General features: G+C 41.2%; 3 protein-coding genes and 1 long non-coding RNA gene across 7 annotated transcripts in view; 3 read left to right on the plus strand and 1 right to left on the minus strand.

Annotated features, from left to right (window-relative positions):
- spdl1 (spindle apparatus coiled-coil protein 1) overlaps nt 1-19083 on the minus strand; it is a 33990-nt gene that overhangs the window by 14292 nt on the left and 615 nt on the right. Inside the window, exons 1-2 of one of the 4 annotated variants that reach the window (XM_085184008.1) lie at nt 6673-6712; nt 4488-4547 (exon numbers count right to left, since the gene is read on the minus strand). The exons of 1 other annotated variant lie outside the window; for it this stretch is intronic. The gene's annotated coding sequence lies outside the window, so the exon portion shown is untranslated. Of the gene's footprint in view, nt 1-4487; nt 4548-6672; nt 6800-17454; nt 17524-19083 lie in introns of those variants that run through there. 2 more of the 4 variants (XM_085184015.1, XM_085183981.1) reach the window with 2 other exon arrangements.
- Nucleotides 64-5206, plus strand: LOC146524069 (uncharacterized). Its single transcript, XM_085183850.1, has one exon. It carries the CDS (start codon nt 201-203, stop codon nt 3057-3059), a length of 2859 nt encoding a protein of 952 aa, XP_085039976.1. The 5' UTR covers nt 64-200; the 3' UTR covers nt 3060-5206.
- On the plus strand, nt 5749-10987 carry LOC146524070 (uncharacterized). Its single transcript, XR_014877909.1, has 2 exons — nt 5749-6797; nt 7058-10987. It is a non-coding gene; the product is annotated as an uncharacterized LOC146524070 (long non-coding RNA).
- LOC146524071 (uncharacterized) lies at nt 11640-18174 on the plus strand. The gene has a single exon (XM_085183820.1). It carries the CDS (start codon nt 12006-12008, stop codon nt 16077-16079), a length of 4074 nt encoding a protein of 1357 aa, XP_085039946.1. The 5' UTR covers nt 11640-12005; the 3' UTR covers nt 16080-18174.

Here is a 19083-nt window from a genome sequence, read left to right on the forward strand (position 1 = left end):
ACGTGTGCGCATGCGCGCACATATTAGAACGCTTTGGTTCCTTGTGATGCGGTAACTTTGCTTTGATCCTTTCTGACGTGGCAACTTTGCTTTGATCCCAAAACCCATAAATAGGAGCGCTCACCTATTATACTTTATAGCTTAACGGACATTGACCTGACAGCAACGAAAACCCTTTCGAGAAGTTTTGAGAGCATTTTATGACAGAAACCAAAACAAGTTCAGTTTTGTTTCTCACCAATTCACAGAACAAGCAGACAAGTTACACCATGTCAGCCAACCTATCCTTTGGCTCAGATGAGCTTGAAATAAGTCGTGAATCACAAAAATTCAACTGCAGTTTCCAAAACTCAGTTGGATTTCCTCAAAAAGAACACGTCAACACCTCAGCAAACCCATCTTCCTCTGAAATATCATCTTCCTCTGAAGATGATTCTGAAATATCATCTTCCTCTGAAGATAATCTTGAAATACCTGAAGGGACCATTTTGGGAGATCACCACGTGGTAGAGGCTTTCCTTGGGAAAGGAGGCTTTGGTGTTGTGACCAAATGTCGCAATACAAAAAACAACCAAACTGTGGCTATAAAAGTCAACAAGAGCAACCCTAAAAGTCTGCAACAGGCAAAACTGGAAATTTTCATCCTGGAGCAGCTGCGTCGCTTGGATCCAGACAGGTGCAACATTGTAGAATGGAACGGCTATTTCCTCGATGGAGAGCGTATTTGCTTAAATTTTGAACTCCTCGACCAAAGCCTGTGGGAATACATAGGGGACCGGAATTACCGGGGTCTCCCAATAAGAGAACTCAGTCCAATTTTGCATCAGCTCACAAATGCTCTGTTCCACCTGGGTTCTGTGGGAATAGTGCATGCTGACCTCAAATCTGGAAACATAATGGTTGTGAATCGCCATGAGTCTCCCGTCAAAGTCAAACTTATAGACTTTGGCCTCGCACGTCCCGCTTCTGCACTGATTCCTGGTCACTGTGTGGGGACGGTTGGTTATTGTGCACCCGAGGTTATGCTTGGCATTCCATGTGATGAAGCAATTGACATGTGGGCTCTGGGGCTGGTAGCTGTGGAGCTTGCTACAGGGGTGCCTCTCTATCCTGGGGAAGACAATTATGATGTTTTGAGATTCATAACTGAAACCCAGGGTCAGCTACCAGATCATCTTCTAGAGTCTGGCGAGTACACTGATCTCTATTTCATCAAAGATAACTACAACGAACAGCGCTGGACATTTAAGACCAAAGAACTATTTCAATACGAGACAGATTATCAATCCAAGGAAACTCGATTTATAAAACTTAAGTGTCTCGATGACCTCGAAAAACTACTGAAGGTTAGGCGAGGACCTGAAAATGGCCAACAATTACTTGTCAGGCTAATCAAACAGATGTTGGCCTTGGATGCAAGTCAGCGCATAACACCCTCGGAGGTTCTGAAGCATCCCTTTTTCAACACTGGCCTCTCAGGGAGAGCCCCCTGCACTGACATGAATAGCACAGGGGGAGAAAACCTTGTGCTCTCTCAGCAGCCTTCAAGCTGGGAAAGTCATGGATCGCAAAAATTCAACTGCAGTTTCCAAAACTCAGTTGGATTTCCTCAAAAAGGACACGTCAACACCTCAGCCACCCCACCTTCCTCTGAAGATGATGTTGAAATATCATCTTCCTCATCTGCCTCTGAAGATGATGTTGAAATATCATCTTCCTCTGAAGATGATTCTGAAATATCATCTTCCTCTGAAGATGATCTTGAAATACCTGAAGGGACCATTTTGGGAGATCACCACGTGGTAGAGGCTTTCCTTGGGGAAGGAGGCTTTGGTGTTGTAACCAAATGTCGCAATACAAAAAACAACCAAACTGTGGCTATTAAAGTCAACAAGAGTGACCCTAAAAGTCTGCAACAGGCAAAACTGGAAATTTTCATCCTGGAGCAGCTGCGTCGCTTGGATCCAGACAGGTGCAACATTGTAGAATGGAACGGCTATTTCCTCGATGGGGAGCGTATTTGCTTAAAGTTTGAACTCCTTGACCAAAGCCTGTGGGAATACATAGGGGACCGGAAAAACCGGGGTCTCCCAATAAGAGAACTCGGTCCCATTTTGCATCAGCTCACAAATGCTCTGTTCCACCTGGGTTCTGTGGGAATAGTGCATGCTGACCTCAAATCTGGAAACATAATGGTTGTGAATCGCCATGAGTCTCCCGTCAAAGTCAAACTTATAGACTTTGGCCTCGCACGTCCCGCTTCTGCACTGATTCCTGGTCACCGTGTGGGGACGGTTGGATTTTGTGCACCCGAGGTTATGCTTGGCATTCCACGTGATGAAGCAATTGACATGTGGGCTCTGGGGCTGGTAGCTGTGGAGCTTGCTACAGGGGTGCCTCTCTATCCTGGGGAAGACAATTATGATGTTTTGAGATTCATAACTGAAACCCAGGGTCAGCTACCAGATCATCTTCTAGAGTCTGGCGAGTACACTGATCTCTATTTCATCAAAGATAACTACAACGAACAGCGCTGGACATTTAAGACCAAAGAACTATTTCAATACGAGACAGATTATCAATCCAAGGAAACTCGATATATAAAACTTAAGTGTCTCGATGACCTCGAAAAACTACTGAAGGTTAGGAGAGGACCTGAAAATGGCCAACAATTACTTGTCAGGCTAATCAAACAGATGTTGGCCTTGGATGCAAGTCAGCGCATAACACCCTTGGAGGTTCTGAAGCATCCCTTTTTCAACACTGGCCTCTCAGGGAGAGCCCCCTGCACTGACATGAATAGCACAGGGGGAGAAAACCTTGTGCTCTCTCAGCAGCCTTCAAGCTGGGAAAGTCATGGATCGCAAAAATTCAACTGCAGTTTCCAAAACTCAGTTGGATTTCCTCAAAAAGGACACGTCAACACCTCAGCCAACCCACCTTCCTCTGAAGATGATGTTGAAATATCATCTTCCTCATCTTCCTCTGAAGCATCCCTTTTTCAATACTGGCCTCTCAGGGAGAGCCCCTGCACCGACATGAATAGCACAGGGGTATAAAAACCTTGTGCTTTCTCAGCAATCATCTGATTGTCTGGGTGTCCAAAACTCTAGGGAAGCTAGCAATTCTTGTGAACAAAAGCCCAAAGTAATAACAGCAACAAAAACAACCAATGAATATGGTCTTAAACTTGGGCACAATTGGGCTTAAAGTCCATTCACTAATCACTCAATATTCAAAGCGGAGCAGCAGTCAACTTACCATCACATCAGTCCTTCAATCAGACCTACAACAAATGTCTTCCTTCTTTCACCCCAACCGGTCGCAGCAGATGGCCGCCCCTCCCTGAGCCTGGTTCTGCTGGAGGTTTCTTCCTTTTAAAAGGGAGTTTTTCCTCCCCACTGTCGCCAAAGTGCTTGCTCATAGGGGGTCATATGATTGTTGGGTTCTCTGTATGTATTATTGTAGGGTCTACCATACAATAATACATACAGCCTTGAAGTGACTGATGGTGTGATTTGCTGCTATATGAATTCAATAAAATTGAATTGAATTCAAGATGAATTTGGAACTAATTGGAAATAAACTGGATATTAATTAATTTGAGCATCAAATAATTGTTGTTTGTACTTCTTTATAAATATAGTGCTACTCTTTTACTGTTTAAATTGCTACTGTTAAAACTGACTCGTTTATTCATTCACTCGAGCATAAAAACACACACAGACACACACACACACACACATACATATACTGTACAGTACCAGTCAGTGCTTACATACTAGGTCTTTCCCTTACATTTTCATGCTCACTGGTACAAATACCTGTTACTAGAGCTAAATGCTCTCAATGTACTCTCACAGTTATTGAGCTGTACAAATGCATACAAAATAACGCTCATGTAAACAAAACTGTGCACTAGTTTGTCCTTATTGCTGCAGTTTGTTTCAAATCACTTTGAATAAAGCTCAGCTTCTCTCAAGCTCTCTTTCACACACACACACACACACACACACACACACACACACACACACACACACACACACACACACACACACACACACACACACACACACACACACACACACACACACACACACACACACAGTAACGTTTCAGCATCTTGTCTTGTAAACTTTTAACCTGTCAGTCAAACCTGTTTTGAAGACGAATAGGTGTGCCACTTTCTTCTGTCCAACGATACGTATTAAAAACTTAACGTCTGAATTGCTCCTCCTATTTCTAAGTTCTAACAATATCCCTTCTTAAGATCTTGATTAAGACCAGAGTAAACTAAATGGATGAATGGAAACTAGGAACAATGTTCGGAGAGTAAAGTATCTCTTATTTTATGATGAGCCTCATCTATTTAAACGATGTGGTGTCTGTTTTGTAAATCATCAGCTTTTTACAGCTGAGAGGAAACAGTCAGCTGGAGGTTTCAGAAAGAGTCATCCCTACAGCTGCAACCCCCAGTACCAGTATACCTGGGACTTCTGATCCTCTCCAGATACACAGGGAAGTACCTGATGCAGCTCATTTTGGTACTGCGATCACAAAAGCATTTAGAAAATGTATTAGAAGATAATAAAGTGTTTTCATATTCTTGACCAAGCAGAAAAACATATTTTAGCATATAAATTAGCAGTCTCTTCTAAACAAGTCCTTCAGCATGCTGATGTTAAAAATATAATAAAAGGCATCTATCAAATTGTTAAAAGTACTAATTACAGTGTATTTTAATTGTTTCTATTACTTTAATTCATGCAGTGTTTTTGTTTACGTTCATCAAAGACAAAATATGTAAAACAATTAATAATGAACGATGTTTAAACACTTTACGAAAAGGAAAAAATATCCAGCTGTAACTATAGCATGCATCAGCTCAGTAGTTGAGATCACAGCTCACTGCGAGGAAAGTCTTTATGCTGGTACACAAATGAGCCTCGAAACTGCAACTAAACTGTCACTGCGAGGCAGAGCTGTGGTGGTAATAAGGACAATGTCAAGCACAATGAAACCTCTGCACAAGCATTTTCCTGACAGGAACAGATCCATTATTACTATTATTATAAGATCATTTCATGTATCACAGATTATCATCACATATTATTGTTACTTCCTACATCCACCTATGAAAGTACTAAAGAAGAAGCTGAACGCTCCAAGATAAGCTCTTTGTCTATAGAGAGGATGTAGCCCTGAATTTATGAGACAGGTAAAGATACCAAAATACAAAAACAGATACAAAAAACTGCACGAAAATGTAAATGTAACATATATATAAAATATATTTAAAAAAAAATAACAAAGTAAATAAACAAAGATTTATAAAAATATGTACAAAAAACAAAATATGTAGCCAAAATACCAAAACCACAGAACAAAAGAGAAATACGCACTTTTCTAAACACTGTACACTGCCAGGTTTCCTGTTCAAGGTTAACCCTGCATGTGCAGACTCCAGCTGTGGTAATGTGGGTGGATGAAGATGGTCACTAATGGACCTCCACCCCTGCCTTCTGGTCATCTGTGTTACTGATTAAGACTTACCTCTGTTCTGCGCATGTGCGTGTGTGTGCATGTGTAACAGCAGGCGTGATGCCAACTCATGCAGCTTCTCCTTATAAGTCACTCAGCACCCTCTCCGTGTAGACAAAGAGCAATAATGGGAGAAAAAAGACAGACTGGACTCCCCCAGGCAGACCCATTGCTAACCAGCCTCTGAGTGCTGAATGAGAAGGCAGAGCCCCGCCATGCCAGGTGATTTCAAAGACAAGGGTGTGTTTTCTGTAGTTTGTCTGGGAGACAGTCTGATACGCTCCCTCTGTACATAGCTAATCCCCTCATATGGCACGGCTCAGACTGCACCTCAGGGCCTAAACACAGAGGCACTGTAGCATGAATGTAGCTCTATGCAATATTAAAAAGGATAAAGAAAATGAAATAAAAATAAAATCTAGCGCAGTGTTTTCATAGATTCACCAGGTCTTTCTCCCAGCGAGAGCGATGATTCAGCTTCTCATCTGGGTCCTGTGCCAGTATAGCATATATTAGCAGATGGATAAACAGGTTTAGAAAGTCCCCCCTCCTCCTCCTTTTATCCAGCCTGGTGAAAGGAGCTGCTCTTTAGATAAAGGGGTAAAGGACTACAGGCCTTGTTCCATGCTGAGGGGGTAATTATTGTGGACATAGCCTTGTGCATGAAGGAATGGCTGAGAGAAAAGAATTGTAGAAGCTATATAAGTCACTGACGCTTTAAATAAATGCAACCGTTTATGCTAACGTCTATACCGTGTTCTCGTTTATTTTGTAAGACAGTGCTATACGGCCTTAATTTCCTTATTTCCAATTAATCTGAAGCTAACGTCCCGCTGTTAATAAGATTAATAGTGACAGTAAATGTCCAAGAGGACAATAAGCAACCGCTACAGCAGATAGTAAAAGCATATCGGCCAAAAAATGTCAACAAGTCAGGTAAAGACAGCTAGCTCCTGCTCGTATTCAGCCACACAATCTAAGCCTGGGGGGGGGGAGATTTCAATATGACAAACTCCGAACTAACGATATTTTCTTTTAATTAGCAGCAACAACTCTACTGCGGGCAGTTCTTCTACTGACGAAGTGCCAATAAGACAGATAAACAATAACAAAAACAAGGATTAAATATACCTTGTTAGCGATCAGTCAAAGCGCCACAATTTGAATCCTACTCCTACCAGTTATCGCGACATCTTGACTCGGCGAGACATTTTGGGGATTCGTCAACCTGGCGCTGTTGAGATATCGCCCTCTAGGTATGGAGGACCGAGACACTTGCGCACATCCAAATAAACAATTTCATTGATAAATAATTAATGGCGCAATTAAATATTCATTAGTACCTTCATTTACACATGATTTTTTTATTATTAAAGGAATTAATGTTGTGATAAACTAATGGACAGTAAAAACAGTAGTTACAAATAAATATTTCTAAATGTATGAATCCATTGATAAATTCAGTTTATTTTGATTAAATTTAAAAAATAGTGAAATATGTATTTAAATTCAACAGGCTTTGGATGGTAGTGAAGAGATACCAGATGGCTGGGAATGTACAGCTGCAGTGCAGAGGGAAACTGCCAAGGCGGTGTTTGGTGTGTACTCTGGACAGAGATCAGGAAGTGGAAATACTGGAAAGTATACAAGGGGGCAAAAAGAGAGATAGTCATGAAGACAAAGAAAGTAAAGAGAACGGCTTGTAATGAGCTGCATGTGAGACCGAATCTAAGCAAGGTGAAAAGGACTTTGGCTAGGAAGAGAAATCAAGCTGGTAATGTTGTGCAGCATGTTAGAGAGATTAAGGGTGCAAATGGATATGCGACTCTAGTGGAACGGATTTTAATTGTGGGTTAAAGGAGAATGATTAGGAATTAAAGTAGAGGACGCAGATTCAAACATCACATGTCACCCTGTCCTCCACAAAGTTGTTACACACTGAAGGAAGACAAGGTTCATCCAGGTGCACATGAAGGTTTATTGCGCTGAAACACAGCAAAACAGTTCAGTGTTACTGACGGCTTCCATTGTAATAACTGGCCTGCGTTACTTTTGTGAGGGATTATTTTGCCAGTTACCCGTTTGGCTGCGCCGCCACTGCCACCTACTGGCGAAACTAAATATCGCCCTTACATCACATCAGGTGAGAGCAAATGAGCTTTTCGCTCTGTGTTATGATGCAAACGACTGTCACAACAAATAGCAAAAAAAAAGATGATGGGGGGGGGCACGAACACATAAGGAACACATCTGAGACTTGTTCTTAATGCTCAAAATACTCAGGGTGCCACAAAGTGCATGTTTCTAGTCTCCTGTGTGGGTGTTTCCTCATCTCTCAGAAGAGTCCGAGCTGTCATCCACAAACGAACCTACACAAAAATTGAAATTATAAAAATCTACCAATAAAACAGCAGTAATTTAATCACTTCTGTGATGGCTGGGAAATGCATTTTTACAGCACTTAATGTAGTCATTACAAGATTCAGAGAGAAATTGTCTTTGAAAAATATAAACAGAATCAATTTCAGTTTTGTATCATTAAGTTTTTTCTATGAAAAATCTGAAAAGTGGCAAATGGACCCGTTCTTTTACACTTTTTTATACTCAAGCACTCAAAGCGCTTCATATAAGTTTTGGGGGGGAAAGCCTTTAGAGGTTTCTGTCCAACATTCACACGTTTGTGCTCTGCTGAAAGCAACAATTCAGTATCTCACCCAAAAATGTTTTAGATAACTGGTGGAGTAGGGCTCGAACCACCAACCTTCTAACTGGTAGATGATCTGCTCGATCCTCTGAACTTCAGCTTCAGTGTGCGTTCTGGATCTTTACCAAACATTTTATGAGGTGTACAGATTATAGCTGCAGTTTCTATTTTAAGATATTCTGTTTCTAAGACACGCATGTTATTTCATAGCATTATTACATTTATCTCTTATATTTACCACATTCCACACATGAAATTTAAACACAACACCATATTTTTTTTTAACCTATTTAAGTTTCTCGAATTATATGAAAACCCAGAGAACATCTCAGAATTGTTCCTGGAAGTCCAGGAATTCTGTAAATCCAGTGTACTTTGCCCTGAAAGTCCGTTTGCTAAGACACAGGGGAGTCTGATTAGAATCTGCTGTTACATTAAATAATCTCCAAATTTGCATAAAACGGCTTTAGTTTTTATTTTTTCGGCTGCAGCCCCGAGTGTGTACTGGTCTGAGATCAGTTAAAGAAGAACAAAAACAAATCAAATATGGGCTGAGTCTACCTGCATTTGATCCAATTTATATATTAATGCCTATAATACTTAATTGTTCTTAACCCTTTAAAACCTGAACTATAAAATCACTCTTTAATGTTTTGATAATGGAGTGTTTGCTGAACCTTTAGACAATATATAAAAAAAATATATCAACTTTTAATCTGCATTTGAGTTTTAATTTGTATCACATTTGCTACATAAGCCATATTTTTGCAATGTAGTCATTAAAAATGTGTCATGCACTTTATATGATTTCATGAGGTTAAAAAAAGTCACACTGATGATGTAGAAGTCTGAAAAACTCACAAAAACACACAACTGGCTTTAAAGGGTTCGATTATTTCACGGCCAAAAGGTAAAAAAAAAAGCAGCAAGGAATAAAGTTGCATCTAAGAATCTGTATTTATTACTGATGCTCATTCAGGAAACACAAAGGCTTCAGACAATTAATAAACTTGAGCTCCTGCTACTATTCGCACACAGAGATCTTCAAAGAATCGTTTGAAGTTTATCAGCAGACGGTGATTTTATACCTGTTGATATTTAGTCTGGAACATGTTCCCATGGCGATGTACATCAGTAAGTATTAAACCAGCTTTGCAGCGCAGGGTTAGCCCCAGAGTTAACCCTGAAACTCTGCTTCACAGGCCTCAGATGCTCAGATGTGATTTTCATCACCTTCCAGGATCAAGTAGGGAAATTTAGCTCGTTATGCAAATGTGTAAATGACTACAGTGTGGAGTCACTTTACTTTAGCGTGGTTATAATCTGAGTGCTGACAGTACAGCTCATGTTTGGTGAGTTAACAACCTGCCATTTTTGAACCAGCCAACAAGCTTCAGTGAATTATTAAACTTAATGTGGAAAAATCTGCAATTCCTTTATTGGCCAATTAAAAGTATTTGAAATTTTTTTTCCTGAATTATAAATATGTCTCTTCTAAACTAGTCTAAGAACTAAGAAGCAAAAATGAGCTGGTCAGTCTCGGGCCCTATTGTTAGCATTACCTGATCACTTTACTAGTGCTTAAAATCAATGAACCAAAAGAAAATGGGCAATAGTGACAGATGTCTATCTTTTCTATACTGTCTTTCAGTACCAACTAAGCCGTTTTCCCACTTCTGAACATTATGACCCTCAACTTCATCGATATAATGTAGCCATTTTTAAGTATGTACAATAGTCTCACACTTTCACGGTTGTAGACACAGCAGGTTTTGATCACTTCAGTTTAATCAAATCTTCATCACATCCTATTCATATATTAAACTTTCCTCAAATGTCCATAAAGCTCACATCAGATTCACACACGATCTTAGCTGTTAAATGATCATTGGTGCTCGATGCTTGCTGGTGTTTGGTCAACAGATGATCTAAGCAAATAGTGTCAATAATGTCAATCTCTGTGGTATCATACATCTAGAACAACCTGCAGCACACAATGCTGCTTTTTCTTTGTATTTACAAGAAACACTTTCATTTTCTCCTCAAGCTGCAGCAATGGAGTCATCCAACTGTCGACCCTGAGGCTGTGGAGAAAGACAGAAACGATGCTTCAGCCCAACAAAAAAAACATCTCCACGGTTACCTTGGTGTTTATGGGTTTCTATGTGTGTTACCTTGACGAAGATTCGCTGGGGCAGGAAGCGTTTCAGGGCTTGAGTACCGAAGTTGGGGCAACGTGGCAGGCTGATGTTGAGCTGTGGTAGTGTTTGGTAACCAGCCATCAGTGGATAGTAGTTATACAGCATCTCCTGCTCTGAACTGGGGAGGATACGGAGACGCACCTACACACACACACACACACACACACACACACAGCACTGACTGGGCTTTGAACAGATGACATACTCTGTTCAATTCAACATATAAGACTTGAAGAATGCACAAGCATCTTTCAACAACCTATTTAATCAATCATCTGTGATATTATTATATACAATTATAATGTATTGTCCGTCTCCCTTTGAAATAGTCATTTGTCTACTGTCTCAGTGGCTGATAGTGTCCCACAGGCCTTGATGTGAGTTTGAGGCAATTATGTTTAAGTTGTTTAACGATAAACAGATTTTGAATGAAAGCGAGGGAACTTCGGTAGCACAAAAAAGTCTATATTCTTTGTGTCCATATGGATCAGCCATATTACCATTATTTCCCCCTAAGGTTGCCAAAAGCACCAAGTTAAAACTTGAAAAAGACTGCAGCAATACACAAAAATATAATCAATATTCTATTTATTCGGTGACTACGCCGCTTTTAGCCTTCAATCAGAAAACTTGAGTTGGCTAGTTAAGCATCGGGCTAACGTTTAAAGCGTTCACTTTGGGGAAGTAACTCGCAATACTGCTACTGCTGTGTAATCTTGGTTAAATTCACAGCATATTCCAGAAATTACCCTGCAATAACTAACTGTTAGAATAGCGGCACCGTATTGCATCACACTGAGTGCATTTCAATCATTTATCCCACGAGTTTGCTAGCTAGCAAAATAATAAAAACAATTTTAAAAATTAGCATGTGTAACGTACACACTCCAGAAAATTATTTACTAGGACTTACGCAAACTCCCCCATTGTGAAAACGTACAAATCCTTCTTGCAGACTCCTTTTATTTTTTTGTTTTCCAGCAAACACTCATTAAAACGGCAACCTCCGGACACGTTAGTGCACTCACCCCCGACTGTTCGGGGAGGGAGCGGGTCACACATTGAAGAGACAACGTGCAGAGCTACAAGGCAGCCCAGGCAGAGAAATGTTGGTTTTAGACTTCTGTATCTGATAACAAAACTACGAAATGAAATACGGGTACAGTTTCACGAAGGTTTGAGCACTAAATTCGAAATCCACGCACTACAATATTAAAATCCAAGATTCTTTATTACTTTATACAGAAAAGCTGGATATGGTATGCAGGAAAAAAATACAAATAAACGAACAAAAAGTTTTGTAACTGTCAGTTTCCTCATTTTAAAATTCTGAGTGTGAACAACATTACACAAACAACCACGTGTGCGCATGCGCGCACATATTAGAACGCTTTGGTTCCTTGTGATGCGGTAACTTTGCTTTGATCCTTTCTGACGTGGCAACTTTGCTTTGATCCCAAAACCCATAAATAGGAGCGCTCACCTATTATACTTTATAGCTTAACGGACATTGACCTGACAGCAACGAAAACCCTTTCGAGAAGTTTTGAGAGCATTTTATGACAGAAACCAAAACAAGTTCAGTTTTGTTTCTCACCAATTCACAGAACAAGCAGACAAGTTACACCATGTCAGCCAACCTATCCTTTGGCTCAGATGAGCTTGAAATAAGTCGTGAATCACAAAAATTCAACTGCAGTTTCCAAATCTCAGTTGGATTTCCACAAAAAGAACACGTCAACACCTCAGCAAACCCATCTTCCTCTGAAATATCATCTTCCTCTGAAGATGATTCTGAAATATCATCTTCCTCTGAAGATAATCTTGAAATACCTGAAGGGACCATTTTGGGAGATCACCACGTGGTAGAGGCTTTCCTTGGGAAAGGAGGCTTTGGTGTTGTGACCAAATGTCGCAATACAAAAAACAACCAAACTGTGGCTATAAAAGTCAACAAGAGCAACCCTAAAAGTCTGCAACAGGCAAAACTGGAAATTTTCATCCTGGAGCAGCTGCGTCGCTTGGATCCAGACAGGTGCAACATTGTAGAATGGAACGGCTATTTCCTCAATGGAGAGCGTATTTGCTTAAAGTTTGAACTCCTCGACCAAAGCCTGTGGGAGTACATAGGGGACCGGAATTACCGGGGTCTCCCAATAAGAGAACTCAGTCCCATTTTGCATCAGCTCGCAAATGCTGTGTTCCACCTGGGTTCTGTGGGAATAGTGCATGCTGACCTCAAATCTGGAAACATAATGGTTGTGAATCGCCATGAGTCTCCCGTCAAAGTCAAACTTATAGACTTTGGCCTCGCACGTCCCGCTTCTGCACTGATTCCTGGTCACTGTGTGGGGACGGTTGGATTTTGTGCACCCGAGGTTATGCTTGGCATTCCATGTGATGAAGCAATTGACATGTGGGCTCTGGGGCTGGTAGCTGTGGAGCTTGCTACAGGGGTGCCTCTCTATCCTGGGGAAGACGATTATGATGTTTTGAGATTCATAACTGAAACCCAGGGTCAGCTACCAGATCATCTTCTAGATTCTGGCGAGTACACTGATCTCTATTTCATCAAAGATAACTACAACGAACAGCGCTGGACATTTAAGACCAAAGAACTATTTCAATACGAGACAGATTATCAATCCAAGGAAACTCGATATATAAAACTTAAGTGTCTCGATGACCTCGAAAAACTACTGAAGGTTAGGCGAGGACCTGAAAATGGCCAACAATTACTTGTCAGGCTAATCAAACAGATGTTGGCCTTGGATGCAAATCAGCGCATAAAACCCTCGGAGGTTCTGAAGCATCCCTTTTTCAACACTGGCCTCGCAGGGAGAGCCCCCTGCACTGACATGAATAGCACAGGGGGAGAAAACCTTGTGCTCTCTCAGCAGCCTTCAAGCTGGGAAAGTCATGGATCGCAAAAATTCAACTGCAGTTTCCAAAACTCAGTTGGATTTCCTCAAAAAGGACACATCAACACCTCAGCCACCCCACCTTCCTCTGAAAATGATGTTGAAATATCATCTTCCTCATCTTCCTCTGAAGATGATGTTGAAATATCATCTTCCTCTGAAGATGATTCTGAAATATCATCTTCCTCTGAAGATGATCTTGAAATACCTGAAGGGACCATTTTGGGAGATCACCACGTGGTAGAGGCTTTCCTTGGGGAGGGAGGCTTTGGTGTTGTAACCAAATGTCGCAATACAAAAAACAACCAAACTGTGGCTATAAAAGTCAACAAGAGTGACCCTAAAAGTCTGCAACAGGCAAAACTGGAAATTTTCATCCTGGAGCAGCTGCGTCGCTTGGATCCAGACAGGTGCAACATTGTAGAATGGAACGGCTATTTCCTCGATGGGGAGCGTATTTGCTTAAAGTTTGAACTCCTCGACCAAAGCCTGTGGGACTACATAGGGGACCGGAAAAACAGGGGTCTCCCAATAAGAGAAATCGGTCACATTTTGCATCAGCTCACAAATGCTCTGTTCCACCTGGGTTCTGTGGGAATAGTGCATGCTGACCTCAAATCTGGAAACATAATGGTTGTGAATCGCCATGAGTCTCCCGTCAAAGTCAAACTTATAGACTTTGGCCTCGCACGTCCCGCTTCTGCACTGATTCCTGGTCACCGTGTGGGGACGGTTGGTTTTTGTGCACCCGAGGTTATGCTTGGCATTCCATGTGATGAAGCAATTGACATGTGGGCTCTGGGGCTGGTAGCTGTGGAGCTTGCTACAGGGGTGCCTCTCTATCCTGGGGAAGACAATTATGATGTTTTGAGATTCATAACTGAAACCCAGGGTCAGCTACCAGATCATCTTCTAGAGTCTGGCGAGTACACTGATCTCTACTTCATCAAAGATAACTACAACGAACAGCGCTGGACATTTAAGACCAAAGAACTATTTCAATACGAGACAGATTATCAATCCAAGGAAACTCGATATATAAAACTTAAGTGTCTCGACGACCTCGAAAAACTACTGAAGGTTAGGAGAGGACCTGAAAATGGCCAACAATTACTTGTCAGGCTAATCAAACAGATGTTGGCCTTGGATGCAAATCAGCGCATAAAACCCTCGGAGGTTCTGAAGCATCCCTTTTTCAACACTGGCCTCTCAGGGAGAGCCCCCTGCACTGACATGAATAGCACAGGGGGAGAAAACCTTGTGCTCTCTCAGCAGCCTTCAAGCTGGGAAAGTCATGGATCGCAAAAATTCAACTGCAGTTTCCAAAACTCAGTTGGATTTCCTCAAAAAGAACACGTCAACACCTCAGCAAACCCATCTTCCTCTGAAATATCATCTTCCTCTGAAGATGATCTTGAAATACCTGAAGGGACCATTTTGGGAGATCACCACGTGGTAGAGGCTTTCCTTGGGAAAGGAGGCTTTGGTGTTGTGACCAAATGTCGCAATACAAAAAACAACCAAACTGTGGCTATTAAAGTCAACAAGAGCAACTCTAAAAGTCTGCAACAGGCAAAACTGGAAATTTTCATCCTGGAGCAGCTGCGTCGCTTGGATCCAGACAGGTGCAACATTGTAGAATGGAACGGCTATTTCCTCGATGGGGAGCGTATTTGCTTAAAGTTTGAACTCCTCGACCAAAGCCTGTGGGACTACATAGGGGACCGGAATTACCGGGGTCTCCCAATAAGAGAACTCGGTCCCATTTTGCATCAGCTCACAAATGCTCTGTTCCACCTGGGTTCTGTGGGAATAGTGCATGCTGACCTCAAATCTGGAAACATAATGGTTGTGAATCGCCATGAGTCTCCCGTCAAAGTCAAAGTTATAGACTTTGGCCTCGCACGTCCCGCTTCTGCACTGATTCCTGGTCACTGTGTGGGGACGGTTGGTTATTGTGCACCCGAGGTTATGCTTGGCATTCCATGTGATGAAGCAATTGACATGTGGGCTCTGGGGCTGGTAGCTGTGGAGCTTGCTACAGGGGTGCCTCTCTATCCTGGGGAAGACGATTATGATGTTTTGAGATTCATAACTGAAACCCAGGGTCAGCTACCAGATCATCTTCTAGAGTCTGGCGAGTACACTGATCTCTACTTCATCAAAGATAACTACAACGAACAGCGCTGGACATTTAAGACCAAAGAACTATTTCAATACGAGACAGATTATCAATCCAAGGAAACTCGATATATAAAACTTAAGTGTCTCGATGACCTCGAAAAACTACTGAAGGTTAGGAGAGGACCTGAAAATGGCCAACAATTACTTGTCAGGCTAATCAAACAGATGTTGGCCTTGGATGCAAATCAGCGCATAACACCCTCGGAGGTTCTGAAGCATCCCTTTTTCAACACTGGCCTCTCAGGGAGAGCCCCCTGCACTGACATGAATAGCACAGGGGGAGAAAACCTTGTGCTCTCTCAGCAGCCTTCAAGCTGGGAAAGTCATGGATCGCAAAAATTCAACTGCAGTTTCCAAAACTCAGTTGGATTTCCTCAAAAAGGACACGTCAACACCTCAGCCAACCCACCTTCCTCTGAAGATGATGTTGAAATATCATCTTCCTCATCTTCCTCTGAAGCATCCCTTTTTCAATACTGGCCTCTCAGGGAGAGCCCCTGCACCGACATGAATAGCACAGGGGTATAAAAACCTTGTGCTTTCTCAGCAATCATCTGATTGTCTGGGTGTCCAAAACTCTAGGGAAGCTAGCAATTCTTGTGAACAAAAGCCCAAAGTAATAACAGCAACAAAAACAACCAATGAATATGGTCTTAAACTTGGGCACAATTGGGCTTAAAGTCCATTCACTAATCACTCAATATTCAAAGCGGAGCAGCAGTCAACTTACCATCACATCAGTCCTTCAATCAGACCTACAACAAATGTCTTCCTTCTTTCACCCCAACCGGTCGCAGCAGATGGCCGCCCCTCCCTGAGCCTGGTTCTGCTGGAGGTTTCTTCCTTTTAAAAGGGAGTTTTTCCTCCCCACTGTCGCCAAAGTGCTTGCTCATAGGGGGTCATATGATTGTTGGGTTCTCTGTATGTATTATTGTAGGGTCTACCGTACAATAATACATACAGCCTTGAAGTGACTGATGGTGTGATTTGCTGCTATATGAATTCAATAAAATTGAATTGAATTCAAGATGAATTTGGAACAAATTGGAAATAAACTGGATATTAATTAATTTGAGCATCAAATAATTGTTGTTTGTACTTCTTTATAAATATAGTGCTACTCTTTTACTGTTTAAATTGCTACTGTTAAAACTGACTCGTTTACTCATTCACTCGAGCATAAAAAACACACACAGACACACACACACACACACACATACATGTACTGTACAGTACCAGTCAGTGCTTACATACTAGGTCTTTCCCCTACATTTTCATGCTCACTGGTACAAATACCTGTTACTAGAGCTAAATGCTCTCAATGTACTCTCACAGTTATTGAACTGTACAAATGCATACAAAATAACGCTCACGTAAACATAACTGTGCACTAGTTTGTCCTTATTGCTGCAGTTTGTTTCAAATCACTTTGAATAAAGCTCAGCTTCTCTCAAGCTCTCTTTCACACACACACACACACACACACACACACACACACACACACACACACACACACACACACACTAACGTTTCAGCATCTTGTCTTGTAAACTTTTAACTTGTCAGTCAAACCTGTTTTGAAGACGAATAGGTGTGCCACTTTCTTCTGTCCAACGATACGTATTAAAAACTTAACGTCTGAATTGCTCCTCCTATTTCTAAGTTCTAACAATATCCCTTCTTAAGATCTTGATTAAGACCAGAGTAAACTAAATGGATGAATGGAAACTAGGAACAATGTTCGGAGAGTAAAGTATCTCTTATTTTATGATGAGCCTCATCTATTTAAACGATGTGGTGTCTGTTTTGTAAATCATCAGCTTTTTACAGCTGAGAGGAAACAGTCAGCTGGAGGTTTCAGAAAGAGTCATCCCTACAGCTGCAACCCCCAATACCAGTATACCTGGGACTTCTGATCCTCTCCAGATTCACAGGGAAGTACCTGATGCAGCTCATTTTGGTACTGCGATCACAAAAGCATTTAGAAAATGTATTAGAGGATAATAAAGTGTTTTCATATTCTTGACCAAGCAGAAAAACATATTTTAGCATATAAATTAGCAGTCTCTTCTAAGCAAGTCCTTCAGCATGCTGATGTTAAAAATATAATAAAAGGCATCTATCAAATTGTTAAAAGTACTAATTACAGTGTATTTTAATTGTTTCTATTACTTTAATTCATGCAGTGTTTTTGTTTACGTTCATCAAAGACAAAATATGTAAAACAATTAATAATGAACGATGTTTAAACACTTTACGAAAAGGAAAAAAATATCCAGCTGTAACTATAGCATGCATCAACTCAGTAGTTGAGATCACAGCTCACTGCGAGGAAAGTCTTTATGCTGGTACACAAATGAGCCTCGAAACTGCAACTAAACTGTCACTGCGAGGCAGAGCTGTGGTGGTAATAAGGACAATGTCAAGCACAATGAAACCTCTGCACAAGCATTTTCCTGACAGGAACAGATCCATTATTACTATTATTATAAGATTATTTCATGTATCACAGATTATCATCACATATTATTGTTACTTCCTACATCCACCTATGAAAGTACTAAAGAAGAAGCTGAACGCTCCAAGATAAGCTCTTTGTCTATAGAGAGGATGTAGCCCTGAATTTATTAGACAGGTAAAGATACCAAAATACAAAAACAGATACAAAAAACTGCACGAAAATGTAAATGTAACATATATAAAATATATTTTAAAAAAATAACAAAGTAAATAAACAAAGATTTATAAAAATATGTACAAAAAACAAAATGTGTAGCCAAAATACCAAAACCACAGAACAAAAGAGAAATACGCACTTTTCTAAACACTGTACACTGCCAGGTTTCCTGTTCAAGGTTAACCTTGCATGTGCAGACTCCAGCTGTGGTAATGTGGGCGGATGAAGATGGTCACTGATGGACCTCCACCCCTGCCTTCTGGTCATCTGTGTTACTGATTAAGACTTACCTCTGCACATGTGCGTGTGTGCATGTGTAACAGCAGGCGTGATGCCAACTCATGCAGCTTCTCCTTATAAGTCACTCAGCACCCTCTCCGTGTAGACAAAGAGCAATAATGGGAGAAAAAAGACAGACTGGACTCCCCCAGGCAGACCCATTGCTAACCAGCCTCTGAGTGCTGAATGAGAAGGCAGACCCCCGCCATGCCAGGTGATTTCAAAGACAAGGGTGTGTTTTCTGTAGTTTGTCTGGGAGACAGTCTGATACGCTCCCTCTGTACATAGCTAATCCCCTCATATGGCACGGCTCAGACTGCACCTCAGGGCCTAAACACAGAGGCACTGTAGCATGAATGTAGCTCTATGCAATATTAAAAAGGATAAAGAAAATGAAATAAAAATAAAATCTAGCGCAGTGTTTTCATAGATTCACCAGGTCTTTCTCCCAGCGAGAGCGATGATTCAGCTTCTCATCTGGGTCCTGTGCCAGTATAGCATATATTAGCAGATGGATAAACAGGTTTGGAAAGTCCTCCCTCCTCCTTTTATCCAGCCTGGTGAAAGGAGCTGCTC

This window comes from Neolamprologus multifasciatus, chromosome 2 (assembly GCF_963576455.1).
Source record: "Neolamprologus multifasciatus chromosome 2, fNeoMul1.2, whole genome shotgun sequence".
Classification (NCBI taxonomy): domain Eukaryota; kingdom Metazoa; phylum Chordata; class Actinopteri; order Cichliformes; family Cichlidae; genus Neolamprologus; species Neolamprologus multifasciatus.